A 19,698-nucleotide genomic window follows, 5' to 3' on the forward strand; every position below is an offset into this window, starting at 1 on the left:
ATGAGCACTGTCACAAGCGTGCAAGCGCTCATGACGGCACAGTGCGGAGTATTTAAGTAGTTAACTTTGTATCATTAGACTTATATTTCACTTTTCACTTCTAGCTACAACATTAGATTGTACTTCAATTCTAGAGAGAGAAAGGTCCTAGGGTTTTGGAAGCAAATTGACAACTTGGTTTTTTTTTTTTTTTTTTTTTTTTTTTTTTTTTTTTTTAATCTTGGATTTGAACTCTTGATTGATTGAAAGAATTTGATTGTTGATTACAATTTGTGATTGAGCTAAGTATCCGGCCTCTTAAAATGAAATTATAAAATTAACTAAACGTATATTCATAAATATTTAATAATTTACTTATATACATACATATACTTATACATTATATTAATCATACAAAATTAAAATATAAAAATTTTTAATTTCTAAATGTAATTATCTTAATTATAAATCTAGCAATAAATATTCTAATTAATGAAACTATATTATAAAATTTACCTTAAAATATTAGAGAAATGCTTAGTTTCCCTCATATACTTTCCTTACAAACTTTCCCTTCTGATGTTTCATCATTTTATCGGTAATTAAATTTATTTTTTAATTAGTAGTAGGTCAGCCATCGACATCTAATTAATTGAACCCACTTACCCAGGCCACATCATGAGGGGAAATTTTGGAGGGGAAAAGAGTATTTTTCAAAATATTATGTGCACATACAATGTATTATATAATCATATTAGAATTTAAATATAAAATATATATAATTCCCTTAATTATTATTAATGTTGTTGGAATTATAATATATACGAAATAGAATTAGGAAAAAAATTAATTTAATTATATAAATTTCATTTATAAATTTATTTAAATATTTATATGATTAGGTACTATGTTAACCATGCAAAATTTAAATTTAATTTTGTATGCAATGAAAATACATCCCTAACCAAATATATGAGAAGTCCAACTATATTATTGGCCCTGTTTGGTAAAATAGCTAGCATATCAGTCAATTTTGACTTATTTGACTACTATTAGTTGTTTAATTTGGTTAAACAATCAATATGAGTGTTTGATTAATTAGCTTTTGTAAAAATTTATTGCTCCAAAATGCTAAAATTCAAAAAGCTACTCAAAAAAACTTTTTCGATCAGCTTTTTGAATAAGTCATTTTGTATGTAATCAGCTATTAGCTAACAACTAATTTACCAAATATTTTTCTACAATCATCAGTTAATGCTATCAACTAGTCAAACCTACTAACCCAATTAGCTTACAACTATATCAGCTAATAACTATTTACCAAACACCCCAATTATATTGTACATTTTAACATATTTTTATGTATTTTACTTTTTTTTTTTTAATTTTAAATTCTTGATAACATAATTCATTCTGTGCATTGCATATGTAAAATATTAATGATATGATATAATATAAAGATAATGTTCAATTCCCCTACAAAAATCACTCATTGTGGCAATTTTTAATAAATTGAGATTAAAAAAAAAAAAAAAAAAAAAAAGACTAACCATACCAAAATTGCCAGAGTGGTTTCATACACTATAATTTCATGGCATCTATTTAATTACTCTTCAACAATATTAGTAAGTCCATTATAGATTTATGGACATGTCATTTTTAACCAAAAAAAAAGGTTAAAACTTTTATCAATTGAAGAATGATAATCAAAATCGTATTAAGAAAACTTCAATCTTTTTAATATGAAATTGTTAAGACATTATTTTATTTTTCACTCCTAACTATCTACAATAATATTCATCTTTATTATTACCGTTTATCACGAGTAGTTAATAATACACTTTTTGATTAACTTTCATATATAAAAATTTGGCATAAAGGTCAAATAAGTCGTCAAACTGCACACAATAATGCAATTAGGTCACTGAACCTTAAAAACAACAATTGAGTACCTAAACTAACCAATTCATGTAATTAGTCCAATTTACAAGTTTTTCAAGGTTACTAACAAGTCACTCTATATTTAAAATATTTTTTAAAAATAATTATTAAAAAAAAAGGTCTCCGCCGGACAAAATTGAGTAAAAATTCTCTTTCATTTTTTTTTTTGTCAGACCACGAGGTGTAACTGTAAGAGACAACTTTAAGTCTGTACCATACTCAAACTAATCTCCGTTCGCACCGAGCTGGCCCAATTAAGGGATAAAATGCAAGCTAGATTGATTTTTGTCATACGAAAGAGAGTTCAAACTCCCGACCTTTATTAAGAGACGAGAGTGCACGTCTACTCATGCCAACCAAGTTGGTTATCAAGAACATGAATACCCTCCATGTTTTATTTTATTTTTTTGGTGAGAAAGGAGGGAGATACCCTCCATATTTAAATTTCTATCCAAATCTAAAGTGCCCAAAAGTGCCCAAATCTATCCAGATCGGTCCATTAAAGTGCCCAAAACATTAAATTTGATGGACTAGCTCTGTCAATTCAAAAGTAAAATAAATTATGACAACATCTAAGAACATAAAATTAAAAACAATATTCTTAGTTACTAATATGCAATCATAAAGTTTATGCAATGAACCAAATATTCACTCCTTACATAATATTTTCCTATTGGATAATTATCTTTATTTTTAACTAATGGTGGATAATGACCGCATATATATAATATCTTAACTACAGATACATAATTTTAATGTCATTTTGAATTAGAGTCTACAATACAAGGTGGACACTGGTCCTATAATTTGCCACAAATGTCTTCTTTTTTACTTTTTTTTTTGTTTTTTGTTTTTTTTCTTGTGTTTTTTTTTTCAGAATTCCATATTGCTCTCAAGCCCTTTATCATCAATCATTATTGTGTGGGCCATGGTCCACACAAGTTATGTGGACCATATTTTGTCTACTGTAAAATAATGTACATTCAGTACAAAAATAATGTACATTGTATTCAGGGGATGTACATTATTTTTATTCTGAATGTACATTCAATACAAAAATAATGTACATTTAGTATATTAAAAATGTACCTTTTGTTATGGTCCACATAACATTGTGTGGACCATGGTCCACACAATAATTTGCCCAGTTGATCGAGCAAAATGGTGGGAAGCCCTCTTTTGCAAATTTCATAATGGCCCTGTTTGGTAAAAAATTGGTCTATAGGTCAATTTTGACTTTTTTGATCACTATTAAGTGTTTGATTTAGTTAAAATATCAATATAAGTGTTTGATTAATTAGCTTTTTGCAACTCCAAAATGTTAAAATTCAAAAAGCTACTTCAAACACTAATTTACCAAACACTTTTCTACAACAGCTAATGTTATCAATTAGTTATACCCTCTAATTAATACAATGCTAACAACTATTTACCAAACAGGCCATTGTTATACTATGGATAAGGATAAGGATTTATCTTATATTATGAATCCTAATTTAAAAATTATATATTTATATTTAATTTGTTATATGATTTTAGTTAATAAATTAAGCATCTGAAAATCAATTCATAAGCACCTAATCAATGGAATCCACATCAGGAAGAAAAATATATAAGGTAAAATTCAGTAGGGCAAAATATCATTTTTCTTTACAAAATATGACATTTTAATATTAAATTTATTTTTTGATGTGTCAAATAATATTATGGTCAATTACTCAATTAGTGTTAAATAAGAGTTATCCTCTATGAATACATATATTCAAATACATCTAACAATTACAAACAAAATATAAAACTATACATACTTAATATTTAGATTAGTTTCGAAAAATATATAACTATTACCAAACAGTCCCTGCTAAAATTGGAAACAAGAGGATGATAAAGGGCAAATCACGGTCCATTTGGCAAATTATTGCGTGGACCATGGTCCACACAATGTTATGTGGACCATAACAAAAAAGTACATTTTTAATATATTAAATGTACATTATTTTTATACTAAATGTACATTATACAATATAATGTACACTCAGAACAAAAATAATGTACATTCCCTGAATATACATTATTTTAATATATTAAATGTACATTATTTTTGTACTGAATATACATTATTTACAGTAGACAAAATATAGTTTACATAAGTTGTGTGGACCATGGTCCACACAATAATGATTGACACAATGTTATGTGAGTCGTTATATCATAGACCGCGGTGTCCGCTTGTTTGGTGTATTAAACACCAACTGACACTACAGTATATCTAAACCGACACTGCAGTTATATCAAAATGATACTATAGTTATAGTGAAATGAAACTGCAGTGTCTATAAAATGAAACTAAATAACATTTCACATATTTGAGTGTATATTGTACAATGAAGCTGTAATTATATCAAAATGATCATGTAGTTGTGTTTTAATGAAATTATAGTGTATATAAAATAAAATTAAATAACATTTTTACATATTTGAGTCTATAAATATCGAATGAAACTATAGATATATCGAAATGAAACTGTAGTTGTGTTGAACTGAAACTGCAGTGTGTATAAAATGACACTGAAGAACAGGGTTACTTTTTGCAAAAGGGTGCGAAACGGCAAAAAACAAACACAGTTTATTTTCATTTTAAAAAAAGACGCATGGTGCATGATTGATCATGCACCGTGGTGCATGATATAATTTGCCATGTTATGTCGATCAACTGTCGGGGATTATTGGGCTTCTTTAGTAATGGGTTATCAGTACCTAAATTAGGAGAGCCCATTTGTTAAGTTACGGCAAATTATATTATGCACCGCGCGTTTTTTTTTTTTAAATGAAAATTAACAGTGTTTATTTTCGCCGTTTCGCACCCTTTTGCAAAAAGTAACTCTGTTATTCAGTGTCATTTTGTATACACTGCAGTTTCAGTTGAACACAACTACAGTTTCATTTCGATATAACTATAGTTTCATTCGATATTGAGGATACTCAAATATGTGAAAATGTTATTTAATTTTATTTTATATACACTATAGTTTTATTAAAACACAACTACATGATCATTTTGATATAATTACAGCTTCATTGTACAATATACACTCAAATATGTGAAATGTTATTCAGTTTCAGTTTATATACACTGCAGTTTCATTTCACTATAACTACAGTATCATTTTGATATAACTACAGTGTCGGTTTAGATATACTGTAGTGTCAGTTGGTGTTTAATACACCAAACAAACGAACTCCGTTAACTCTAACAGCGGGCCGTTTCTTTACTTAAAGAAACGGCGCCGTATATGGGCCGCGGTGCATAATCGATTATGCACCGCGGTCTATAATATAACAAGTGTTAAGTTACCATGTGCTTGTTGGACTCAAATATATAAAATGTAAAAATAACTTCTTTTTTTCCTAAACAGAGCATTTAAAGCATGTTTGAAGTCACGCAAGTGCGGTCTGTCACAAGTTGCAGCTTTCTACGGTAGGAATGTTTTAAAGTACAAGCGAAAATTGCCAAACCATTTTAAATTGGTGGTTATAAGTTAATTTTTTAAACTGAAAAAAATTTGAAAAAGTATCGAATAAATATTATCTGGTAAAGAACCATTAGTGTATAAAGGTCAATGTAAAGCAAATTTGAGACACGATTTTTTTTTTTTTTTGAAGATAAAACGATTGCATTAATAGATGTCTGCAGACAGAGAACTAACAATAAAAGAGGGTGGAACATCCGTCCAGACCCTACGATCAGACATGGAAAGGGATTCCCGAGCTAACAGGTGGGCAATCTGGTTCGCTGACCGTTTAACAAAAGAGATAGAAACATCGTTAAGCGATGACAGTAAATCTTTAACATCAGAGAGAATAAGATCAAAATAAGAATCAAGACTAGCAGAATTTAGACCCTGAATGATTTGTAAAGCATCAGTTTCCATATGGCAGTGAGTAATGTTGTTCTCCTTCAACCAGCTGAGCGCTTCCCGGACCGCCATGGCTTCGGCTTCCTTCACTGTGTACAGACCCCGACAAGGAAGACTCACACCTGCTTTGAAAGATCCATTATCATCCCGCAAGATCCATCCAAAGCCCATTCGACCACTAGAATTATTAACTGCAGCATCCGCATTCATCTTTAGCCTTCTATGACTTGGTTTTTTCCATCTGGTGATGAAGGCCGATTGTTGAGGCGGGGAAAATTCGTCTTTTTCTTGAACCATTGTCCATTCTAAGAGATGTGCTTTGGCTTTCTCCACAACTGTGCTTGGCTGAAGAGTAATATTGTTCCAGACTCACTCGTTTCTAGCATACCAGAGATACCAACTGATCATGAGCAAGAGGCTGTAGTGAAAGTTATTAAGCTACTTGAAGTTGTCAGTGAGCCAACCGCCTAAGGAACTAGCTGCTGATGGTGTTATATTGATAGAGGACATATTCCAACATTGGGAAGCCATGGGGCAGTGAGCAAGAAGGTGCATAATACTCTCGTCTGAATTTAAGCACAGAGGGCAAATTGGATTACAATTAACTCTCTTGGCTCGAAGTAGATCGGCTGTAGGTAGAGAAGAGGAGCATGCTTGCCACATAAAAGATTTCACTTTCGGTGGGACTCTACATTTCCAAAGAGCTGCCCAATCTTTCTTGCAATCAGTTGGCTGCTCTCCCGTTAGGGCTCTGTAGCAGCTCTTTACAGTAAACTGACTGCGCTCCTCCCGCATCCAAATGAGCTTGTCTTCCCTGCTAGATATGGGTAAGGGAATATTAGAAATAAGGCTTGCATCCCGCTGATTAAAGATCTCCTGAATGACCTCGATGTCCCAAGTCTGAGAATAACTGTTGAATAGAGAAGAAACATTAGCATTTTGCATGAAAGGGTAAGGAGCAGTGGTAGTGTTGGGGTTTGAACTGTCTGGGAGCACTCATAGCATAAGATGGAAGGGCTTGAATTACACTTTTGATGAGCAACCTCCTTTCCAGCTTTCGAAAGAAATTTATGATTCCAACTGTTGATTTTGTTAAGAACTCTATTCTTTAAGAAGCCAAGGATCTCTTTTTTATTTCTACCAATGAGAGAGGGTAATCCGATATATGTACCCGAGTTCCCCACCCCTTCAACATTTAGAATACCACAAATAGAGGATCTCAAATTTCCTTTGACATTCGGGCTGAAGAAAAGCGAAGATTTGTTGAAGTTGACAAGTTGACTACAAGCTGAAGCATAAGTGTCCAAAATGTGCTTAACAATGTGGATTTCAGGGATGGTGGCTTTACAGAACAAGAAACTGTCGTCTGCGAAGAAGAGGTGTGAGATTTTGGGGGTTCCGCGAGCAACCTGGATACCATGAAGGAGACCTCTTGCTTTGGTGTCTTTGATCAAAGCACTTAGTCCCTCAGTGATAATAATGAAAAGGTACGGGGAGATTGTGCCCCCCTGCCTGAGTCCCCTGTTTGGATAGATAGGCCCAATCAGATCACCTTCTTGAGAGATATGATAATCCACGGTTGAGACACATTCCATAATAAGAGATATCCATTTGTCATGGAAGCCAAATTTTTGTAGCATAGCATGAAGGAGAGGCCATTCCACACGATCAAAAGCCTTGCTCATGTCCAACTTTAGAGCAGTAAATCCTTCCTTGCCCTGACTCTTGCGTTTTAAGTACTGGTGAGTTTCGAAAGCCACCATAATGTTGTCTAATATCATCTTACCAGGCACAAAAGCGTTCTGGTTCTCGGTAATGACATTGTTAAGAAGACTTTTCAACCTGTTAGCCAAAACTTTCGAAACAATCTTGTAAGCCACGTTGCAAAGAGCAATGGGGCGAAGGTCACCCATATTTTCCGGGCTGGACTTTTTCGGGATTAAAACAATGTGAGTGCTGTTAAGGCCTTGAGGCAATTTTCCAGATGAAATAAATTCATTACAGAGATATAAGATGTCATTGCCAAGAATGTCTCAAAAAGCTTGGTAGAAGCCGGGATTGAAACCATCCGGCCCCGGGAATTTATCGGGATGCATAGTGAACACTGCCCGTTTTACTTCATCCCCGTTTGCTGGCCTTAGAAGGAATTTGTTCTGAGAGTCAGTGATTTTGGGTTGGATGCAGTTGAGGACCGGAGTAAGGTCGCCAGAAGTAGAGGTGTAAAGATTAGAGAAATAATCAGATCTTACCTCATCAAGAGCCGGTCCTTTATTAACCCAGATGCCTGCGGGATTCTTGAGCTTGCTAATGACATTGTGTCTTCTTCTTTTAGAGACTGAGTTGTGGAAGAAGTTTGAGTTAAGGTCCCCATTTTTATGCTAGAAAGCCTTCGCACGCTGCTTCCAGAATGTATTTTGCTGATGAAGGAGATGAATACAGTCCCTTTGGGCGGCTGAGAACGCGAGCATGCTCTCATTGCCTGATCTGTATCTGAGGTCGTCCATCTGCTTAAGGCATTTATTGATTTTTGGCTGAAAATCAGAGGTTAATTTTTTGCCCCAATCCCATAGGGTTTTGCTGCAAGACTCAAGCCTAGAGATTAAATTAGCTCCCCTCGATGTGCCCCAAGTCTCCGCTACAAGGGTTCAACAATCTGATTCCTTGACCAAGAGGTTCTCAAACCTGAATTTAGCTCTTCTTTTGGACCTAGCAGTGGGAATTGGGTTCATGAAGATGGGTAGATGGTCGCTAACCGGAGTGATGACTGATTCGGCGACGGCTTTATCGAAAAGGTCCAGCCAAGATTGAGAAACCAGAACACGGTCAAGGCATTCTTGTACCCATGGAGTGCCTCTGTCTCTATCCCAAGTGAATTTATGGCCATGAATATCAAGATCGGAGAGGCCGCAACTGTTGATTGCGGAATTAAATCCATCCATAAGCCAGCGGGGTTGAGGATGACGCCCAATTTTCTCACTAGGGCTTCTAATATCGTTAAAATCGCCCATGATGACCCAAGGGAGATGACTGCACATAGATAGGTCGCGAAGGAGCTGCCATGAATCTCGCCTCTTATGTCTTTTCGGATGGCCGTAGAAACCGGTGAAACGCCACTAGTTTGGAATATTCTGGAGAGTCAAATTGACATCTATGTGATTGTTGGAGTAGCTTTGAATAGTAACAGAGACACTATCTGCCCACAAGAATTCGGAAGGCCTAATTTTGATTTGAGGGCCTGGACTTTGCTAGAAGTGAGAAGAGTTTCCATAAGAAAAATAAGAATGGGCTTCTTAAGGTGGATCAAGTCCACAAGGAATTGAACTGTAGCAGGGATCCCAAGCCCGCGACAGTTCCAGGCTAAGAGACTCATTGTTCTGGGCGGGCCTGTGACGCAGGACCCGCCTCCAACAAGTGTTTTGACCCAATTAAAAACGAAAGCTCCTCTTGCTGAATTGTAAAATTAGTAACATGGATTGGCCCAAAATCCATTTTCTTCCTCTTAAGCCCAATATTGTCTTTATTTATGTCAGCAGGTGACCAGAGAGCAAGGCCATTACCCGGATAAATTGAAGTTGTGTTAGGAACCGCTTCGTCAACCTGCATTAAATTTTTATCACGCGACAACAGAGGCTTATTAATGTTCTGCCACTACAAGAAAAATGCACATAGACAACACTAGAAAAACAACAGTTTTTAAGAAAAGTGTTGTCTTTTGTATAAAAGACAACCGTTTGGTCCAAAACCGTTGTCTTTGATGTAACACTTTTGTCAAAGACAACGGTTTTTACTTAACCGTTGTTATAAGTGTGTTGTCTTTGTACATTTTGTGAAAAGACAACACCACAACGACAATGGTTTTTTAAAATCGTTGTCTATGTGCGTTTTTTTTAAAGAAGACAACAGTTTTTTTAACTGTTGTCGTTGGTGTGTTGTCTTTAAGCACACTGGAATACACAACACTAGAAAGACAACAGTAGTTTAAAACCGTTGTCTTTGTGCGCTCTTTTTTTTTTTTTTTTTTTTTTTTTTAAAGACAACGGTTTTATTTAACAGTTGTAGTTGATGTGTTGTCTTTAAGCGCACTCGAATACACAACACTAAAACGACAACGGTTTTATATAACAGTTGTTGTTGCGCGTTCTTTATTTGTTTAAGACAACGGTTTTATTTAACCGTTGTCTTTGGTATGTTGTCTTTAAGCGTATTTGAATACACAACACTACAAAGACAACTGTTATAAAAAACCGTTGTCATTTCGCATCATTATTTAACAGTTGTATAAAATAAAAACAAGTATGTTAACAACAAAAATCAAACCTATGACCTCAAACATAACAAATAAGGTCTAACCAACTAAGCAACACAAACTCTTATATATGAAAGTGTAACACCTGGTATATAACTAGGTTAGTTCTGTGTTGTTTGTGAAAACCAAGACAACGATTTTAAAAAATAAATTAAGGATCCCCTTAGGAAGAATAACCCAAGACCTCTAACATAATAAACTAAGCTAAACCCACCAAGCCACACCAACACTTATGTACTCAAGCGTAACATTCTTCAGTGTTTTCTTTGAGAACCAAAACAATGATGAACCCAAGACCTTTAACATAACAAACAAAGGTAAACACACTAAGCCACACCAACTCTTATATATTAAAGTGTTATACCTAACTTTGACCACCGTCATGAGCGGTCGGCGATTAAAAACCTCGCGTTCTGTGTACTAAAGTATTCTCCTGAGGTTGTTAACAGGAATAAAAACGTAATTAAAATTTTTTGTCCAAATATAATGCATAAAAATTTAACAAAGAAAAAATACATGCGCAACTCCAGGCTGGATGACTGAAAACTAGGGGATGGACTGATCTTTTTGGGCTGTTGTTTCCTCGTATGGAATGTTTTTCTGTGATGGAGATGTATCAGGAGTAAAAGTTTGCTTTTGAGGTTCTCCATTTGCTCTCCGATGAGGGAGTTCAGGAAGCGTCCATCGTTGACCGGCAAATGGATGAGTTCTCCGGCCAATGGCCCTGAGTTTCGGAGTATAAGCTCGCTCGACATTTCTCGACTTGGAATCAAAGAGGATGTCACATGACTTATCATTGTGCCCGATCAAGCCGCATATAAAACAGAAGGTTGGAAGCCTTTCATATTTGAAATCTATGTACAAAGGGTCACATCTAGGAGGCTTAACTTTCATCTTCCGTTTTAGCGGTTTTGAGGTATCCAATCGCACTCTGACCCACATGAAGTCCTTCCAAAGACCTTCGAGTTTCTCAGTGCCTACCGCAATAAAGGAGCCAAGAAAGCCACCAACCATTTCCGCAGTTTTCTTAGTTTGCATGCTCGTGGAAATATTGTACGCTTGAACCCAGAAATCAGCGTGGGTGAGATGGATTCCATGGGGAGACATGTTAGGCTCAATCTGCTTAAGGAGGAGGAGGCATTGATCGTAAGACCAAGGACCTTCGTTGAGGACTTTCTGGATATCCTTCTCGTGAACAAAGTAGAATAGGTAGAGGTTGGTGGAGACTTCTCTCGTCATCATTCCTCGCTTTGGTCTCCAAACTGAGGCCATAATATCCTTAAAGAAATTGAAGCGAATAGTTTTCTCTGTGAGAAGTTTGCCAACAAGAATGTAGGGAGTTTCCACTAGAGAATCAGAACAGTCTCCTTCTTCAATAGGGAACTCTGTTTCCTCGTCGGCTCCTAGGGACATAGAAGCATATTCATTTGCCAGGTCAATGGGGTGGTTGCTGCTGGAGGCCATGGTGGGATGATAGTGATTGGAGCAGGGTGGTGGGTGGATTGCTGTGAGGGGGAGATGATGTTGCTGGGCAGGAGACATGATTCATATAAGAAACTAGGTAGGTGGATATTTAGTGATGTTTGGTGAATACATTAATGGAGCTGAGAACCAAGATAAGGAATTAGATTAAAGGAATGAAGTAGGTGAAGGAGTAAAGGCTCATCAATAGGATGAGAGGAAGAAACTCATCACCCGGATGAGAGGAAGACTCTTTTGAGACGTGATTCTTAAAACCATATTCAATATATCTCAAAAGTGTAAAGAGCGTTCAAACCCATATTTCTTAGGATAAAATAAATTATACATTTTGACCGTACAATATATCAATTTTTTCATCTCACTTAGGAGAATACGAAATCACTTTGACTCAACTAAAATCGGAAGTGAACCCGACAAATATTTGTACTACAAAATGGCTACTAAAAATTCTAAATTTGCTATATATATATATATATATATATATATATATATATATATATATATATATATATATATGTGTGTGTGTGTGTGTGTGTGTGTGTGTGTGTGTGTGTATATATATGTATATATATATATGTATGTATATTTTATATACGAAAAAGTTCAAACGCGGCGATGTCCTTAGGTGGGGCGGTGCGACGGAATTTCAGAATACACCAACAGTGTTAGCAACATGCACCAACAGTGTAAGGGAAATACACCACAATGAAATGTAAAAAAACACCAAAAAAAATACACAACAGACCCAAAAGAATACACCATATAACTCACCACACACCAATGGTGTATTTCCAAACATTGTATGGTGTTTTTATTCACATCTAATGGTGTGTTTTTGGTGATGCGTACCTAATTTGTGTGTGTTTTTGTGATGCATTTTCCTAACATTGATGGTGTATATTTGTTGAACTATTGGTGACGCCGCACCTAAGGACATCGCCACACTTGAACCTTACTCTCTCTCTCTCTCTCTCTCTCTATATATATATATATATATATATATATATTATATAATATCTCTCTTTCAACTTTTCCCTTAGGCTATGCAAACATAACATTTCATAATCATAGTATAACCATACTACTTTTATAAGTGAAAGTATGAATATATTTATATGTATACATAACCCTCACAATAGGAGTTCCCAAATCTTGGCAATCAATCCCTCAAGACACAATAATTTTCTCAATACGTTATGGGCATTTCTAAACAACCAATAATTTACAAAATACGTTTTGGACCCAAAAATCACAACAAACACTTTTGGGGTCAGGACAGAATGGCTTTGCGAGTCTATGGGACCCGCAAGAAGTCCCATGGCTAGGGGCTCAAGGTGGAACCTCAGGGTTCTGCTAACAGAGCCTCGCGACCTTGCGGGGCTATGCGTTGGGACAACCTGTCCCGCGAATGGTCGTGGAGCGACTAGCTGGTCCGCCACACCACTTCATGTCCTTTTTACAGGGCTAATCGGCGGGTCTGCCAGGCCCGCGTCTAGTCCCGTAAGTCCAACCTACAATGAGGCAGTGGCCTCTTCTTCTCCAGCAAACACCCTTTCCAATCGAAAGGTAAAAATAACATGTATTTTTGGCGCGGTGCCAAGTCAAAAATTCACTATTTTATAGGAGATTTTGTACATATGTCTCTGCATGTTTTCTAGTCTAGAGAGATTTGGATAACCTCATCGTCCTCTCGTTTCTCCCATCTTTTATTGTAAAAGGATTGTAGATGGTGTATAGGGGGTATTCATGGGTAATTAATAAGGCAATTATTAGGATTTATAAGTAATTAACGGGTAATAAATGAGAGGTTATAACTAATGAGATTAGAGGTTGTGGAAGGGTAATTAGCGAGCTAAGACTAACTGGCTACGTCTCGAGTGCTGACTATCGAGTCCGAGTGTCACGCCTGAATGCGTGCTAGTTGGTACCGACTGGGTACCCATGTTGGGTATCCATTAGTATACACGATCCCAATGAAATGCATACATACTCATCATGCACCACTACAAGTAAATGTGCACGCATATGTACTATACTACACACATGCCAAATTTATAATGCAGACACACATCACATGAACACTAAGTGCATACATACACGAAAACCTAGTATCGAGGAACGAAAGTGGAAATGCACACCAACGAATGCCACAATGCACACCAGTACATTGCCCACTGAAACTACATATAGGTCAATTACAAATATGGATAATATTATACTCAAACAACTATCAATTAAAATGAAAAAAATGAATTTGAGTTCGTGGTTGATTAAAAGAAACATAGTAAAAGTAAAATCTAAATTAAAGCATGATGAAGAAAAAATTCTACACAAAAAATGAGAGTATATCAATAAGTAAATACAAACCTACCATAAATTATTTCCATAAAATCATGTATAATAGACATAAAATTATATATATATATATATATATATATATATATATATATATATATATATATATATATATATATATAGACACACACACACAAGCATTTTGTACGCGCGATGCGTGAAAATTCATGCCCAATATTAAAACATTGGTAAATACAAATAATTAGAAATTATAATTTGAATTATATATACAAAAATAATATATGTATTTTGTACACATACATATATAATTTGTCATTCATAGAAATTTAATTAAAATATAATTAAGCATTAAATTAATATATAATGATTTTAATAAAATGATAATTAAAAATAAGAAAAAGATATGATAGATATAGGTGTATGGTAATAATGATGTGTTATCAATGTTAGAATGAAAAACTAACGGTGTTATAACGGTGCAATGATAGTTTTGTCTAATAACATTGAAATGTACAACATTTAAAGTAGAATGTACACATTTATTTGCATACAAAAAGAGGGACATAAATCAATGATATAACCTTAATTGAGGCTTATTATGTTTTTAGATTAGATATATATAGATTTAGGTTCATATGAGAACACTTGCTTAGGTGAGAACGTGAGAACAAATCATATGCATCCATCTAATATTTGTTAATGATCTAGATTAGATTAAGTGTGTGCGAACGCAAATTAAAAAGAAACAAAGTAAAAATCATAAAATCTCAGCCACACACATCGTTTAAATGGAGGGTATAGATTTGTCTATGTAGTAGGGTGTTCCCATATGAATGTGAATATATATATATATATATATATATATATATATATATATATAAAATGATGTGTGTGTGTATTTAGGTATTTATATAAAATACAATTTGACAATATATTTTGGTTACGTGAAAAAACTAAAAAGAGAAAATAGTCAAATAAGTCCTATCCCAAGGGTCAATTAGGCCCCTAAACTTAAAAAAAAAATACAATTAAACTCTCAAACATGTTAAATTGGATCAATGAAGTCCAAAAGTCGGTAAATGACTTGTTATTATAGACGATTTCAATTCCGATGACGGATTCCGGTGAAGAATTCCGACCACTGGCGATAAAATTCGGCCACCGTCGTCAGATTTCGGTCGTCCGGTCGCCTTCCACTGGAGAAGATGACCGGACGGTTGCCTTCTCCATTGGAGAAGACGACCAAACGGCCGCCTTCTCCAGTGGAGAAGACGACAAAAAATATACTTAACAAAGCTGGTACTCTCTCGTGTAAAAGTCATATATGAAACCTATTTCAGCCAAACATAATCTAAATTCTACAAGTGGCACTTGCTCAAACATCACACTATATCGAAGTATTGACGAAAAACTCTAATATCTCCCGTTAATGAGACCAGACATCTCCTTTGCTGTAAACAAGGTTTGTCCACGCATGCACATTCCAACAGAGATTCATTGAGTTGCTTTAAAACGTATTATGAGATATGTCAAACAAATAATAGATTAGAACTTGCGACTCAGTATATAATGAGGACATAAAATTGTTAATGTGCTCATCTAGAGTTAGTAGTCTTAACGTAAGAATAAATTATTTCTTAAAATTGAGTGATACTCACTTTTAAACATATTACTCTATTCGGATGTGTAGTTCATTGTATATAATTATTATTTTGTATTATTTTCATTCTTCCTAATCTTAACACAATTGTGCCAAAATGAGAAACGATATAAATTGTAGAGAAAATCAATAACAATAAGGAAAAAAATGATAATTATATATATTTTTTCAATTTAGTAAGAAATAGGGAGCAATTGGAAGGCTAAAACAAAGATAATTATGAAATCAACAAAGGCAATATGTTTTCAAAACAAAAAATGACACTTGTGTTTTCATTGATTGCATTCATCACTTAACTTCTCAGGCGTGATATTCCCACTCCCAAAGCCTCTTCTTCGTCTTCTTACCCTAGCCGGCCGACTGCTTCACATTCAGTAAGTGCCCTTTCTCTCCAGATGTATATATCTGTATTGTGTGTGTATATCTGCTTGAAATTCAATCTCAGCATTTTCGTTATATGTCTGCTGTCTTTGTTTTCTCAATTTCTGCTTAGAGATCTGACATTAGGCGGAAGATTTTAGAATCGGGTTTTCTTGTTCGCATTCTGATTACATGTTTTCCTCTCTTCTTCTAGTCATTGCTTTTAGTATTGTTGGAGTACTGCCTTGTGGTTTTTCTGTGGTTTGATTTTGATGCATGTTATTGCTTGGGTTTTTGTAGGGTTTGATTTGTTGTGATGGAAACTACAATTGTTGGGCAGTAGATTAAGAGGAACTCAAAATTGGGTATTCATAAAGTTTCAATTTTTAAATTGAATTTTTATCTCTTTATGCCCTTTGATTTCCAGCCAAGATGGATGGGCATGGCAATTTGAATTTCAAGAATTGGGGGTTTTTTGACCCAACAGCCACGGCCTTGAAGAGCCATTTGGGTCTGCAACTCATGCCTACCATTGCAGAAAAGCCACTCTTTGGTGGTGGTGGTGGTGGTGGTCGTGACCGCCACCATCACTTTCAACCCCACCACCCTCACCTCTCAGCTGTCATGGCATCAACCAGTCCAGGTCTTTATCAACATCACCGGGTTGGTGGGATCTCAGAATCTGCAATGCCGGTGGAGTACATGAGGGATGCTTGGTTTAACCATAGTAGGGAGAAGTGTCTGAATGTGCTCTCCGGGAATCAACACCATCACCAACCAGTGTATGGTGTCTTGCCTGAGACGTCTTCTGCTCAGTCTATTCATACACTGCAGCATACGAATCTGTCAAAAACCGAAACTGCATCTTCTCAGATGGAATTGGTTTGTGAAGAAAAGGTTGTTAGTGCCCTTGTCAAGAAGAGGGAAGGAGATAAACCCCAAGTCCAAAAGTCTCCGAAAGCAAAGAAGGCAAAGAGAGGCCCTAGGATTCCCATAGACGAGTGTACTCCTACCCCATCTATTTCTCGGGCAAGGGCTCCCAAAAGGAGTGCAGAGGTTGTTATTAATGGTATGAGTATGGACATCTCAGGAATTCCTGTACCTGTTTGTTCATGTACAGGGAACCCACAGCAGTGTTATAGGTGGGGCTCTGGTGGGTGGCAATCAGCATGTTGTACCACTAATTTATCCTCCTATCCATTGCCTATGAGCACAAAACGACGTGGTGCAAGGATAGCAGGACGGAAGATGAGTCTAGGAGCATTTAAGAAAGTATTGGAGAAACTTGCATCTGAAGGTTATAATTTCTCCAACCCAATTGATCTCAAGCCTTATTGGGCAAAGCATGGAACCAACAAGTTTGTCACAATCCGGTAAACTTATGATGGAAATGCTTTAGTTGGCCTCTCAACTACTTATGGTGCATTTTTGGTGTACATATTTGAGTATGGCCGCGGACTGAGGCTTCTCAGGTAGTTTCTAACTAGTGGAATTTCAGAATTGCACCAATTTTTCCTTAAATTTTGAACTTTTGGCACTTCGATAAGATGTTCTTTTTTCACCACCTTTCGTTGTTAGAGGAAATATCATTCTTGTCGAAATGACAGAGCTCGGAAATTATTGATGATATTTATTTGTTTTTTCAATTGCGGGCTCTTTTTTTCACTTGATATAGATAATCTTTACTGCTTGTCTCCATCTTTTCGTGCTTCCTATGATGATTTTATAAGGGTTTGTTTCATTCAAATTATCGTTATCTCATCTATACCTTTTTGGGTGACGAGGGAAACCTGCAACTACTACCCAAGGGTGTGCAGTGGGTAAATCTCGCCTTGTAACCCTAGTCAGCAACAGACCATAAGGAGGTAAACCAGCCTAGGTTGTCCATAGTTGATCGGCTCAAACCAAGAAGGCCAGGATTCGAACTCGTGACCTTGTGGTTACAAGTTTGTATCCTTAGCCATCTTGGCTGGGATTAGCCCCATCTCATCTATATCTTTGGTGCTATAGATGAATGGTTTTTTGAATTGAAACTGACAAGTTTGCCATAGTTCCACTTTTATGTGAACTGCCTGTTGGGGGGGAGATAACAAAAGGCTTTTTCTTTTACAGATTACATTGAAACTAGGAGCCTCCACACACTTCCTTAGTGTATATGTCAATGATACTGAAAATACATATTTCCAAATAGAATTTCACTGCTGAAGGTTCTGTAATCTTGCAATGTTTATGCTATTCTTCTACTGGACCCTGTTAACCTTGATCTTCTTGCCTAACCTAAACAGTAACAGTATATTGAGACCACCTATCATCTCAGCTCTCAAAAAAAATCAAGAATTTCTCAGAAAATAGTGAGGTTGTTGATGATGGTTTCATACACCAAAAGGATATAATTTAGGTTTCTTATGCTTCTTACATATTTGGTTATATGTTCCCAAGGTTGCATTTGTTTAATTTCATTATTTTGTTTCAAGAGATGAAAAAGGAATGATCTAAGTAAATGCAGAGTAGTGGATTATTGTGCTTTTATTTGGCTCCCACTCTTACAAAATAGGCTTTGGTTTCATTAATATTTCTTGCCTTGACAAATGGTACCATTTTATTTCAACATTTTGGGTACTTACAATTAGCAGATGTTGATAGAGAGTTCTCTTTTCTTGTTGATTTGGTGGGAGATGTGTATAATTTATCACTATGTTACATAATAAATCTCTTTAGAAACTTTATTAGGTCAGACAGGTTATGCACGGTGTAAATTCACTTTGTTACCAGCCTAAGTTGTCCATACCTGACTAAATCAAATAAAAAAAAGAGTTAATACCCAAAATAGTCCCTTGACTATGTTGTAATTACCAATATAGTCCTCGACTATCATTCTTACACAATTAAGTCCTCAATTATACAATTTTATCCAATTTAGTCCTTTGTCAATTTGACTGTTTGTTGACTGTCAAAAGTGGAAATAAAGTTGTAATTTTACAAGTTTTCTCCTTCCTCCTCATTTAGCAGCGCCAAACCATGTAGCAATAAGCTCCGGTTGGGTTCTAAACCTGTCAGTATCGAAGTAGTGGTTATGCATCGGATAGCCCATGAATTTGATTTCCAACGATTTTTTGACGATCGAAATTTGATCGGAGTGTATTGCTGCATGGTTTGGCGTTGCTAAATGGAGAGGAAGGAGAAATCTTGTAAAATTATAATTTTATCCCGACTTTTGACAGTCAACAAACAGTCAAATTAATACAGATGACTAAATTGGGTAAGAATTGTATAGTTGAGGACTAAATTGGGTAAGAATTGTATAGTTGAGGACTTAATTGAGTAAAAGTTACATAGTTGAGGACTTAATTGGGTAAGAATGGTAGTTGAGGACCAAATTGGTAATTATGACATAGTTGAGGGACCATTTTAGGTATTAACTCTAAAAAAAAAAGTTAATATGCCATTTCTGTTGGAAGTTAAATTTGTAAGTTTATGGTTACCAAGTCAACAATCTAATCAACTTAGCTGAGATTGTCGGTGTTTTTTCTTAGATATGATGCATGTTCAGAAAATATTACGGAGTATTTAGTTTAAAAAAAGAATTAAATCTGCTTTTTGTTCTCGACCTATTAATTTTTTACAAACGTAATCCACAGCCTAATTTTCACTTGCGATCAACAAAATCTTTATATGTGAATGAATAGTCACATAATTTTACATCCTTTTCACATTTATGGGATGCCCCCATTTTCCAA

At 35.3% G+C, this 19,698-nt stretch overlaps 1 protein-coding gene across 2 annotated transcripts; it reads left to right on the forward strand.

The window, feature by feature from the left end:
* Positions 1 to 15,847: 15,847 nt before the first annotated feature.
* LOC109162992 (protein BASIC PENTACYSTEINE2-like) lies at positions 15,848 to 17,607 on the forward strand. 2 transcript variants are annotated; one of them, XM_019311700.1, is made up of 3 exons: positions 15,848 to 15,975; positions 16,262 to 16,326; positions 16,389 to 17,607. In XM_019311700.1, exon 3 carries the CDS (start codon positions 16,394 to 16,396, stop codon positions 17,336 to 17,338), a length of 945 nt encoding a protein of 314 aa, XP_019167245.1. In that variant the 5' UTR covers positions 15,848 to 15,975; positions 16,262 to 16,326; positions 16,389 to 16,393; the 3' UTR covers positions 17,339 to 17,607. The 2 variants fall into 2 exon arrangements, with proteins under 2 accessions (XP_019167245.1, XP_019167244.1); XM_019311699.1 differs by lacking the exon at positions 16,262 to 16,326 and having other exon boundaries at positions 15,849 to 15,975.
* Positions 17,608 to 19,698: the final 2,091 nt, after the last annotated feature.

Source organism: Ipomoea nil, unplaced genomic scaffold, assembly GCF_001879475.1.
Source record: "Ipomoea nil cultivar Tokyo-kokei standard unplaced genomic scaffold, Asagao_1.1 scaffold2975, whole genome shotgun sequence".
Lineage (NCBI taxonomy): Eukaryota > Viridiplantae > Streptophyta > Magnoliopsida > Solanales > Convolvulaceae > Ipomoea > Ipomoea nil.

Excerpts from the sequence above, each read along its gene's own strand:
- LOC109162992 (XM_019311700.1), top strand. The coding sequence starts at position 16,394 with ATGGATGGGCATGGCAATTTGAATTTCAAGAATTGGGGGTTTTTTGAC.